Source organism: Cebus imitator, unplaced genomic scaffold (genome assembly GCF_001604975.1).
Source record: "Cebus imitator isolate Cc_AM_T3 unplaced genomic scaffold, Cebus_imitator-1.0 Scaffold64, whole genome shotgun sequence".
In the NCBI taxonomy this organism is placed as follows: domain Eukaryota; kingdom Metazoa; phylum Chordata; class Mammalia; order Primates; family Cebidae; genus Cebus; species Cebus imitator.
Window position 1 is genome coordinate 1139342 of NW_016107379.1, and position 12508 is coordinate 1151849.

Below are 12508 nucleotides of genomic sequence, written 5' to 3' on the forward strand. Positions count from 1 at the left end.
TAAAATAAATAAATGGGGAAAAAAAAGGACAAGGATTTATTATTGTGCCCAAAGAAATATACATATATACTTATTTTCAAATGTTTAATATTACCTACCAGCAATAATATTCTGGCCCAAGATTTTAAAGCTTTAAATGTGTCTATCCAAATTACTGAAGAGTAAAGATGTGGTTTCATGTTCAGGGTTACACAAATTTGGGCAGAGCTGGAATTCAAGCTTCAGGTTTTTGTTTGTTTGTTTGTTTTTTACTCTAAATCTCTTACTTTTCACTACTATACTCTCTTTTCTTCAGATACGTTTATATTTAAAGAAAACATTAAGAACCTGTAATTATGAAAAGTTGGGCCCACTAGAAGAAGCTCAAGAATGAAAAATGAAGTTCACATCCTAACAGGAAAGATTAGGAATGATTTAATGGTTAGAAAAATGATGGGTTTGCCTATGTGAGGGTAATTTTCTATATTTCCTTGTATGTGTGTATCTTTAATTCATAAAAATTAAAATTTAGGTTATCTTAATGAAGCAGTTCATTGTAGTGAGTTAACCCTTCATCTCATACACCGAAGTTTTTGATCAATCATTTTTACTTCATAGTTTAAAAGAAAAAAAAAAAAAGACAGATTTGAGAAGTACAATTCTGGATACAGATATCAATGATACATAAGATTCAGCACTAAATGGTTATTAAGGCCCCTTTAATTTTAATAGAGACAGTAACAGTAGCTCCCATCTATGTAGCAATGGTTATTTCACAGACACCAGGCAAAAGACTCTGCATAACTGAACTGATTCCTGAAACAAGCTCTGAAGTAAATGTTACTTTACTCTGCCTTTTTCTACAAATGAGAAAGCTAGTACTCAAAAAAGCTAAATTATTTTCCCAAAGTCACTCAGTTAGGACATAGTGGAGTTGGGATTATTTAATGTTTCAATCTCTCATTTCTTCATCTTTTAAAGTATTCTAAGAAAACAATAAAAATTACAGGGGAGCATAACACATTGACATGGCCAATCACAGGAAAAATAAACCTGTAGTACTTGAACTTGGTTTTTATTTCTATATATATGTAAGGTTTTAAAAATTACAACTATTGATCTGCTTTGAGAATATCATTGCTATTATTACTGTACAGTTCTAATATCCACCCAATACATAAATTTTCTATTTTTATAGGTTGGTAATTTAAAAATATATACATGGAAAAACATACAGTACAAACAAACCAAATTCAAATAAAAATCCTTTAAAACTCTTAGAAATTCTTTAAGCAGGTTATGTCAATCCTATTAAAAATGATTATTCTATGTACAATACATAATCTTTAAAAATACAGCTCCAGGAAACAAAAACTCTTTGGTTCAGCAAAAGGATTATAAATGTGGAAATCTAATTTGTTAAGGATGCACCTTTCTGGGTTGGGTTTCACTTATCTGGCTTAATTCTTCAAGGAAGCATATAGCTGGCTTTCTCTGAATTATGAAATTATAAGTGGGGACTGGGTAGAGGTTGCTTTTCACATAGAACAATACCATATGAAGATATAACCAGAAGCTCAAATAATCCTGGAACTTATACAGTATTTTTACTCTGCTAGATTTAAAAAAATACAGCAAAGTCTCTGCTCCTCATTCATTTTGGAAGGAGGGCAAGGGAGTGACCATGGTCAATACATACAACCATTCACCAGTAAAGTTCTTAGGTACTAGGGTTCCATGCTATTGAAACTATCCTATTTATTATTTGGAAAATTGCAAGGAAGGGATAGGAGGCAGGGCGTTGTCCCTTTTACTTCTGAAATCCTATCACTTTTCCAGTGGCTTGTCTCTTAACAATTTAAATTTATAAACACCTCCATGACTCAGATGTCTTTAAAAAGAGCTATTAACTCAGCAATGATTACAGTGCATCAACATTTGTCAGTGAGATTTTCACTAAAAATGAATGATGGTTATTGTGTACAATTTGGTTTATTAATAGCAACAATCACAAAACTTTTCAAAATACCTCAGAGTTTCAAAGAGTTAGAAGTCTTACCTATTAGAATATATTTTCCTCTATATTTACTGGGAAGCAAAAGCTTTCATAATTTTGTTCCAGCATATTTTCTACTTTGGTTGTGAAAATATTTTAGCATCATTTAACCACACATTGTAACTACCTTTAACAAGGGCTTTTGAAAAGTCTCTAAAGTATCACAGCTGATCATAAAGGAAAGAAAATAATTCTTGCTTTATTTACTTTTTTTCTAAGTTCCACAATAGAAAATAATTACCTAACTGGATTGATTGATACAATTACTTTAGGAAAAGGTACCACTGACTAATGCTTTTTGCCTTTCCCTGGACTCATGTCAGAGGCATATTAGTATATTTCCAGTTTAAAAGCAGGTGAAAGTCAGGAGGTTCCTTTGACTACCATACTTTCTGCAAACCACCATTTTAAGATGCCATCATGCTTATATGAAGTTTCTGAGAGCTGGGGATCTCTCCAAAATTCACCATTGTTTTTCCTTCTATTTTGTATGACTTAGTTATTCAAGGGCAAGACCCTTTTTAAACCTTAGTAGTACTCAAACAAGAAGGATATGATTGGGATAGAACAATATATTGCAGAGAAAACTGCCGCTTTAACAAAAATGGCTCTGATTGTGGAAACGAAAATAGGGTAGCCTCTAGCGGTTGATAAAAGCAAAAATAGAATACATCAATAATTCACAGCATCTAAACGAGACATTATAACTCAAAACCACATCCATACCACTCTCCTCTTCCCCTTGTGCAAGGATTTCTTTTCCCTAATGGCCTTCCAAAGATATTATATTACTCTGAAAAGAAAATAATGTGTTGGATTATTGATCCTTGAGGTCCTCTTCTGTAATGTACAGGCAGTAATCATCTTTTCTTCTGTCAGAAGTCTTTATCCCAGCCTGAGAGCTCATCTGGAGGCATTCCCTTTTCAGGAGGATACTTGTCAAAGTAGCTATGATCTATGGGTCCATTGAGCTAATGTAGACAGAATTAAAACAAAGGGAAGAATAATGTTGACAAAGCATGCTATTACGCATATGGGTAATGCTTTTTATATTAGACTGCTGATTTCATACTGCAACCACTTGGAAGTCACATACAAGGAAAAGATGACCAATTTTCATTCTTGAGTCCTAGTCTCAGCTTCATGAGATCTTCTCTTTACAACCTAATAGATTTGGTCGCCAGATAACATTCAATAGTAACTACCTGACATGAGGAGTTTTCGTAAAGAAGAGGTTATAGAAATAAGCCGGGCACTGTGGTTCATACTTGTAATCCTAGCACTTTGGGAGGCTGAGACGGGAGGATCACCTGAGGTCCAGAGTTGGAGACCAGCCTGGCCAACAGGGTAAAACTCCATCTCTACTAAAAATACAAAAATTAGTCAGGCATGGTGGTGCACACCTTGATCCCAGCTACCTGGAAGGCTGAGGCAGGCAAATTGCTTGAACCTGAGAGGGGAAGTTTGCAGTAAGCTGAGATCACACCACTGCACTCCAGTCTGGGTGACAGAGCAAGACTCTGTCTCAAACAAAAAAAGGGGACAGAAATTATATCTATTTATTTTTTAATTGAAAACTATTTTAAAATCAAAATCTGCCTTCATTCTTCTTCCATTGTATAAGTTTCTCACCAATCCTGGCTTTTTTTTATGGTTAATTGATCCATATAAAGTATTCAGAATGCTGAAAAAGGAGCAATTCAAAATATTAGTGACCCTGTTGAAAGAGTGAAATGATGCTGGTCTTAAATTACATCACAAATAAAATGGTTTCTAACTCTGCCTTCAAACAAATGTAAGTAGTACCTAATTGAATGATTAGCTGAAAAGTTATTAAAATATTATTTATGATAAATCATAATGTGGTGGAGGAACAGAGCTAGAGATCATTCAGAAGGAGCTCAAAGTGACATTGCTATAATAAATCTCTCCATTCCCACTTACATATGTGAGAACACAACTCTTAAAACTTGTATCTATATAACAATAATTTTTAAAAGGAATCTGATCCCACTCTTAATAAATAATATTTATCCATAGGTTCATGAAGTAATCTCTTCTCAAAAAATTTTTATTTAATAATCACCTTTAGAAATTCATAATATTTTATGTCATGGACACTGCATGCCATAAAAATGTAATTATAAATGAATTCAGAAGAAATATTGGTGTTATAAATTTTAAAACTATAAAAGCACTTTAAATTAGGAAGAAATCTTATAGGGAACATATAATGAAAATATAGGGAAAAGGAGTGATGCAATATTTCTGCCGATAATTTACAAGTAGCTGATAAATCTCAATGGTATTTAGGTTATAATAAACATATTTAAAGGAATGAAGTAACGGTAGTGTTTTATTTTAAAATGTCAATATTTGTAACATACTAGAAATGATACTCTCCACAACTATACTTTGATGAAACTTCAGATGTCAATCCACAAATGTATAAGAGAAAACAAAGATCTTTGCAATCTTTTGGAAAAAACACTAACATAAACTTAGTGTTATGTTGACCTAGATAATTCCTGAGTCATTCTTCCTCCCAAGTTAGCTGAAGTTCTGCTTTCTCCAGAGCTGTGCTATCCAATAACATAACCATTAGCAACAGGAAGTGACTGAGCACTTGGAATGTGGCTCATCTGAACTGAGATGTGCTTTCACAGTAAAATTCGCTTGGGATTTAGAAAATTTAGTATGGAAAAATAAACATAACATATCTCACTAATATTTTATATTGATTACATATTAAAATAATATTTTGGAGACAATTAAAATTATTTTCACCGTTTTAACATGGCTATTAAACAATTTAATGTTACATACATTGTTTACAGCATATTTCTACAGTCATTTGTCAGCCTGAGCAACACTGACTACTTTGGGATTTAAGTGGCACTGACATATATTTGGTTCCTGATAGGTAAGTCAATGTCCATCAACTAGGCAGTACTATTTAGTCCCTATAATCACAATTACTAAGACAAGTTTACTTAATTTAAAAAACTGTTTTAAAAAAAAACCCACCTAAAATCTGTTATGGACATACACATACACCTACAATTTGTGTACAGAAACAAATTCTTAGGAAAACAAATCAAAAGAGTAATAAAGTAAATACCATACCTCTCTTTGTAAAGGTGATGGAAGGTTGCGTGCTTTCAGTCCCTCCCAATTAAAACCATTTAACCACCTGAGAAATGAGAAAAAAGAAAGGAATATTACTTGGCTGATAAACTATTAGCATGTCAAATTATCTGTCATGGCTTTAAATAGCACTCATATACTAATTATTCCCGACCAAGCCCCCTCCATCAGCTTACAGGCTAAAGTCTACAACTACTATTCCTCTTCCCACAATTGGATGTCTAATAGGCACCTGGCATGTATCAGGTCTGAATAGAAGCTTCAAATTTTCTCCGCCAAACTTATCTCAATTCTTCCAGTTGCTCAAACAAAAGCTCTTGTAGTTTTCTTTCCTTTATATCCTACCTGAGTCCATGGGCAAATCCTGACAGTGCTAGCTTCAAATTCTATCTATATTCAGTATCTGGCCAGTCTTCAGTACCTTCACTCTACTAGCATGGACCAAGCCCTACTTTTGTGCTGGGGAAATAACTCAACAGCAAGATTAATCATTTATAGCATAAATCAGGCCACATCATGCCTCTGTTCAATACTCCCCCACCTTTTCCATCTTACCCAGTGTAAAAGGCAAAGTCTATTCCATGTCTTTGCTATAATCTACAAGGCTTTATAAAATCACTGTTTCTACCACCATCCTTCCATTACCTTACCACTGTTTTACTTTTCTCTTTCTTTCTCTCTTAACTCATTTATCTTCTCACTATTCTCCTAACAAGCTAGGGATGTTCCCACTTTAAGGCCTTTTTACTCAAGGCTGGATTGTTCTTTCTCTAGATTTCCATGTCTTACTCTTTCAACACCTTCATGTCTTTTCTCAAAGGTCATCTTCTCAGTGAGATCTTCTTTGGCCATCCAACCTAAAATTGCAGCACTCCCTCACCAACACACACACACACACACACACACACACACACACACACACACACACACAAAGCTTCTTATCCTCCTTCCCTACTTTATTTTACCTGCTTAGCATCTACAGCTATCTGATATATCACTTGACTTAGTTATCATGTTTACTTTTTATCTCCCCACTAGAAAGCAAGCTCCATGCGGGCAGGGATTTTTATCTATTTCCTTTTCTCTGTGACCCAACACTTGGAGAAGTGCTTTGATAAGACAGGGGCTCGATAAATTTTTGTTGAGTGATTGAATGATTCTGAAAAGGAACACACTTACACAGAAAAAGCATTTTACAGTAATCTGAAAATATAGGATTAAGCTGAAGTTCTTTTATCATTGCTTACACATCATTAATCTAAAAGGGCTGATCTGATCTTCATATATTTCAAGCATATATTTCAAGCTTGATGGTCTAGAAATACAACACCAGGAGTCAGGAGACCTCATTTCTCTTGAATAGAAACAACCTATTCTGTCTCTCAGGATCTTATGTCTAGGACATGAAATCATGCTGTTCTATAATCACTAATCTTTTCTACCTGCATACTGAAGTCAGCTCAGCCAGCCAACCAATATTTATGGAAAGTCAACTTTGTCTCAGGCATCAGAAAAGACAAGCACCCTGCTTTTAAGATGCTTTTGTTTTGCTGGGAGGTTCTAGAAAACAAGAGAAGTAAACAATATAAATTCTTAAATTAATTTCTGATAGTAGTTAGTACAAGGAAGATAAAAGAGAATAAAGTGGTAGATGATGGTGGGAATAAGGATAGGTTGGGAGCAGCTGCTTACAGCTAGGGTGGTATTTGAAGAAGTTATATTTCAAAAAGCCAGAATGAAGAGAAGGGGAACCATGGGAAGATCTGTGGCAAAGTCCTTCCAGATGGAAGGAGTGAGCTGAAGTGTAGTGAATGAATTAGAAAAAAAAAATGATGTCTGAGAAAGAGCCAGAGACTAGGTCATGTAGAGTTTTGCAGGCACAGTAAGAAATCAAGATTTCCACATGTAGTGAAAGAATCAGAAAGTTCTAAGTAAATGACACAAGCTAGTTTTCAAAAGATACTTCTGGTTGCCTTAGAGAGAGTGACCACAGGGGTCCAGAATGGGATGGTGATGTGGGCATGTGATCAAAGGTAGGGAGACTTTCAGGAGGCTGTCACATTCCTCTGTCTGTTGGCTATACCAGAACTTAGGCTCTTCCACCTTTTTCAATCTCTTCTCATCCCCAGACTTGGGTTTGGTTCAGTGCTTGACTGGATTTCCTATTCCAAGTCTAAGCTTAGCAATAGAAAAGGAACCAAAGACAGAGGGCAGACTCTAGTGCATTCCATTGCAGGTGCTATTCTAAACCAAAATATCATTTTGCTATAAGTTGCTGGAACTTTATTTGAAGTGTGAGAGTCAGACAGCAACCCAGTTGTTTTATATCCCTCATCTGCCCTTGCTGTGAAACCACAGAAGTCCTCTCTTTGTTCTACCCATTGCTTTTTTACACAGACTGAGCCTCCACTTTTAGGGATTTCTAGGTACAGAGTTCTATGGATTATTTTATTTGTCACCAACTATGGCAACAATTCCTTTTAACATATTTTACAATGCTATCTACTCAGAGATACTTCATAAATATTAATAAAAATCATTACCATTACTCTACTGAATCAAACAGCCCATGTGTTTCTTACAGAGAATTTGTTACAATCTGACTTATGGAAATATTTACTTAACATGAGTGGCTATTCACTTAACATTTGGCCTTTTGACACTAACCACATTTTAAGTAATGCAAGCACCAGCATGCACTGGTGTGTAAAAATATTCACCAGAGAAATATTAGCAGCAACAGCACATAAATTGCTTCTTCATTTCAGAAGACTTATAGAGACTATTCTTGAAAGTAATTTCAAAGACTAGAAATATTTTTTTTTAAAGTTAAAATACAGGCATACCTTGGAGATATTGAAGGTTCGGTTCCAAACCACTGCAATAAGGCAAATCACACAAATTTTGTGGTTCCAGTGCATGTAAAAGTTATGTTTAAACTAAACTGTGATGTATTAAGTGTACAACAGCATTATGCCTAAAAATGTACACAATTTAAAAATACTTTATTGCTAAAAATGCTAACAATCATCTGAGCCTTCAATAAGTCATAGTCTTTTTGCTGGTGGGAGGTCGTGCCTTGATGTTGATGGCTGCTGACTGACCAGGGTAGAGGTTGTTGAAGGTTGGGGTGGCTGTGGTAATTTCTTAAAATAAGACAATGATGAAGTTTTCTGCATAAACTTTTTATTTCAAAAAAGTTCTTTATGGCATGTGATAGTTTGATAGCATTTTATGCACAGTAGAACTTCTTTTAAAACTGAGGTCAGGCTGGGCATAGTGGCTCACGCCTGTAATCCTAGCACTCTGGGAGGCTAAGGTGGGAGGATCTCTTGAGGCCTGGAGTTTGGGTAACATGGCAAGACAACCAAATCTACAAAAAAGTTGTTAAAAAATTAGCCAGGCACGGTGGCATGTACCCATAGTCCCAGCTACTCAGGAGGCTAAGGCAGGAGGATAATTTGAGTCCAGGAGTTCAAGGCTGCAGTGAGCTATGATCACACCACTGCACTCCAGCCTGGATGACAGTGAGGCTCTGTTTGAAAACAAACAGACAAACAAAAAACCCCCCCAAAAAAAGAAAAAGAAAAAGAAATTGAGGTCAATTTTTTCAAACTCTGTTACTATATTATCAACTAAGTTTATGTAAGATTTAAATCTTTTGTTGTCATTTCAACAATGTTTACAGCACTTTTGCCAGAGTAGATTGTATTTTAAGAAATCACTTTCTTTGCTTATCCATAAAAAGCAATTCCCCATCTGTTCAAGTTTCATCATTAGACTGCAACAATTCAGTTCTGTGTTCAGGCATCACTTCAAATTGTAGTTCTATTGCTATTTCTAGCACATCTGCATTTACTTCCTCCAATTAAGTCTTCAACTTCTCAAAGTCATTTATGAGGATTAGAATCAACTTTTTCCAGACTCCTATTATTTGCTATTTTAACGTCCTCTGATAAATCACAAATGTTTTTAATGGCATTTAAAATGGTGAATCGTTTCCAGAAGGTTTTCAATTCACTTTGCCCAGTCATCAAAGGAATCACAATTGCAGCTATAGCCTTACTAAATGTATTTCTTTTTTCTTTTTTTTTTTTTTTTGAGATGGAGTCTTGCTCTGTTGCCTGGCAGGAGTGCAGTGGCGCAGTCTCAGCTCACTGCAACATCCGCCTCCTAGGTTCAAGCAATTCTTCTGCCTCAGCCTCCTGAGTAGCTGGGACCATAGGCACGTGCCACCACGCCTGACTAATTTTTGTATTTTTAGTAGAGACGGGGTTTCACCATGTTGGCCAGGATGGTCTCAATCTCTTGATCTCGTGATTTGCCCACTCAACCTCCCAAAGTGGTGGGATTACAGGCGTGAGCCACCGCGCCTGGCCTAAATGTATTTCTTAATAACAAGACTTTAAATTCATCAAAATTATTCCTTGAGGTCTAGGTTGAAGTGAGCCATGTTTGTGCCACTGCACTCCAGCCTGAGAAACAGAATGAGACCCTCAAAAAATTTTAAAATAAAAAAAAAAATACTCCTTGGTTCATGGGCTACAGAATGGATGTTGTGTTAAGAGGCATGAAGATGTATTGATCTCCTTGTACATTTCCATCAGAGCTCTTGGGTGACTAGATGTATTGTCAATGAACCGTAATATTTAGAAAAAATATTTTATTCTGAGAAGTAGGTCTCAAGAGTAGGCTTAAAATATCCAGTAAACCATTCTGTAATCAGATATGTCATTCAGGCTTTGTTCAATCTGTAAAGCACAGGCAGAATAGATTTAGCACCATTCTTAAGGGCCTTAGGATTTTTAGAATGGCAAATGAGCATTAAACTTCAAGTCACCAGCTGCATTCCTAACAAGAGAGTCACTCTGTTCTTTGAAGCTTTGAAGCTAGACATTAACTTCTCCTCTCTAGCTAGGAAAATCCTAGATAGCTTCTTCTTTCAATGTAAGGCGATTTATTCTTCACTGAAAATCTGTTGTTTCTGTCGATACTTTCATCAATGATCTTAGCTGAATCTTCTGGGTAAGTTGCAGCAGCTTCTGTATCAGCGCTTGCTGCTTCACCTTGACCTTTTAAGTTATGGAGATGGCTTTTGTCCTTAAACTTCATGAACCAATTTCTGACAGTTTCTGACTTTTCTTCTTTAGCTACCTCACCTCTCTCAGACTTGAGCAGAGTTGAATAGAGTTAGAACTTTGCTCTAAATTAGACTTTGGGTTAAGGAACTGTTGTGGCTGGCTTGATCTATATACAGACTACTAAAATTTGTCCATATTAGCAATAAGGCAGTTTTGCATTCTTACCATGTGCCCATGTGTGTTGTGATAGTTAATACTGAGTGTCAACTTGATTGGATTGAAGGACACAAAGTATTGATTCTGGGTGTGTCTGTGAAGGTGTTGCCAAAAGGGATAATAAACATTTGAGTTAGTGGGCTGGGAAAGGCAAACCCACCCTTAATCTCAGTGGGCACAATCTAATTAGCTTCCAGTGTAGCTAAAATATAAGCAGGCAGAAAAATGTGAAAAGAGAGACTGCTTAGCCTCCCAGCCTCCATCTTTCTCCCGTGCTGGATACTTCCTGCCCTCAAACATTGGACTTCAAGGTTCTTCAGTTTTGGAACTCAGACTGGCTCTCCCTTCTCCTCAGTCTGCAGATGGCCTATTGTGGGACCTTGTGATAGCATGAGTTAATACTTAATAAACTCCCCTTTATATATCTATTCCATTAGTTCTATCCCTCCAGAGAACCCTGACTAATACATGAATGTTTGCTGGAGTAACACTTTTAATTTCCTTCAGGAAAGCTTTGGATTCAAAACTTGTCTAATTGGCACAGGAGGCCTACCTTTTAGTCTGTCTCAACTTTTAATAAGTCTTCTTCACTAAGTTTAATAATTTCTAACTTTTTATTTAAAGTGAGAGACATGATACTCTGTCTTTCCCTTGACTACTTAGAGGCCATTGTAGGGTTATTAATTGGCCTGATTTCAATACTGTTGTGTCTCAGGAAATAGGGAGTTCTGAGGCGAGGGAGAGGTGGAAAAATGGTCCTTCGATAAAGTCATCAGAACACACATGTATCGATGAAGTTTGGCATCTTATATGGCTGTGGTTTGTGGTACCCTCAAAATTAAAATACTAATATCAAAGATCACTGATCACAGATTACTCTAATAGACATAATAATAATGAAAAGCTTAAAATATTGTAAGAATTACCAAAATTTAACACAGAGACACAAAGTAAGCACATGCTGTTAGAAAAATGGCCCTGATAGACTTGCTTGATGTAGGGTTATTACAAACCTTCAATTTGTAAAAAATAAAATATCTGCAAGGTGCAGTAAGTAAAGCAAAATGCAATGAAATAAGGTATGCCTGTACCTGAAACAAATATTTTCTTTTCCTCTCAGGAAAGATATAATTGTACCCTACAAGTATATCAACCTTCTTTTAAGATATGTGTTGGGAGACACGACTGGTGCCTAGTTTTGAACTAGCTCTTAGATATAAGAGAGTAGAGCTCTGTAACTATTTTGAGGAAAGGTTATTTACTATAGAATGGAGAGGTACATACAACCGTATTGTTTTTAAATACAAAATTAAAGTGACTAGTTCTCTAAGAAAAAAAAAAGTTTTACCTTAGAAGAGACTGGGAAATTTTGTTTTAATTCTAAGAATATACTGAGTAGAGAAGCTACACAGCTTAAAGACTTGTGGAAGATTTTTAAATACTCATATTTGGAGAGAGAGACCAAGTTTTCTGATGTTCCCCACCTTCAGCTTTATAGCTTAAAAAGCACTATGAAAATGGAATAAAAAATGCTTTTGAGCATTTACACACAAGAAGACACTGTGTAAATTTGGTATATCTTATTAATCACCTCTATACTCTGCACTCCAACTCTACATTACATATAGCAAAGACAATCTTGCCCATTAAGAGGGAATAGATAAATTAACCCCTAGAGGGAAGAAAATTCAAAATTCGTTATTACCATGCTGAGGTGAGAAAATCCTTTAGCATTAATTTGCTCGTGCCTTTAATGACAATTTGACAGCTACATTTAAATGAGCCTCAGGTAAAGAAGAATTAAAAGCTAAAGCTGGAGACTATTAACAGATATATCACTTCTATTTCCTAGCTATGCCAGAGCAAAACATGACCCTTCTATAATGAGAGTAAGAGAGAATGCATATTGGAAGAATGGCTTTCATTGACAGAGGACTTGTTTCCTTAATTTGAATGGTGTGTTTATCTGTCATTTTATAATGAGAAAAGAAATGATGATAACAGCATGTAGTGCCGGAAGAAAATAAAT

The 12508-nt window shown here is 35.6% G+C and overlaps 1 protein-coding gene across 3 annotated transcripts in view; it reads right to left on the reverse strand.

The window, feature by feature from the left end:
• Positions 1-569: 569 nt before the first annotated feature.
• The window catches only part of PRKG2 (protein kinase cGMP-dependent 2), a 121064-nt gene continuing 109125 nt past the window's right edge, over positions 570-12508 (reverse strand). For all 3 annotated transcript variants that reach the window (XM_037739151.1, XM_017530203.2, XM_037739152.1), the window contains 2 exons: positions 5162-5228; positions 570-3006 (listed from right to left, as the gene is read on the reverse strand). In XM_037739151.1, coding sequence (XP_037595079.1) covers positions 2911-3006; positions 5162-5228 — 163 coding nt within the window. In that variant the 3' untranslated portion in view covers positions 570-2910. The remainder of the gene's footprint in view (positions 3007-5161; positions 5229-12508) is intronic.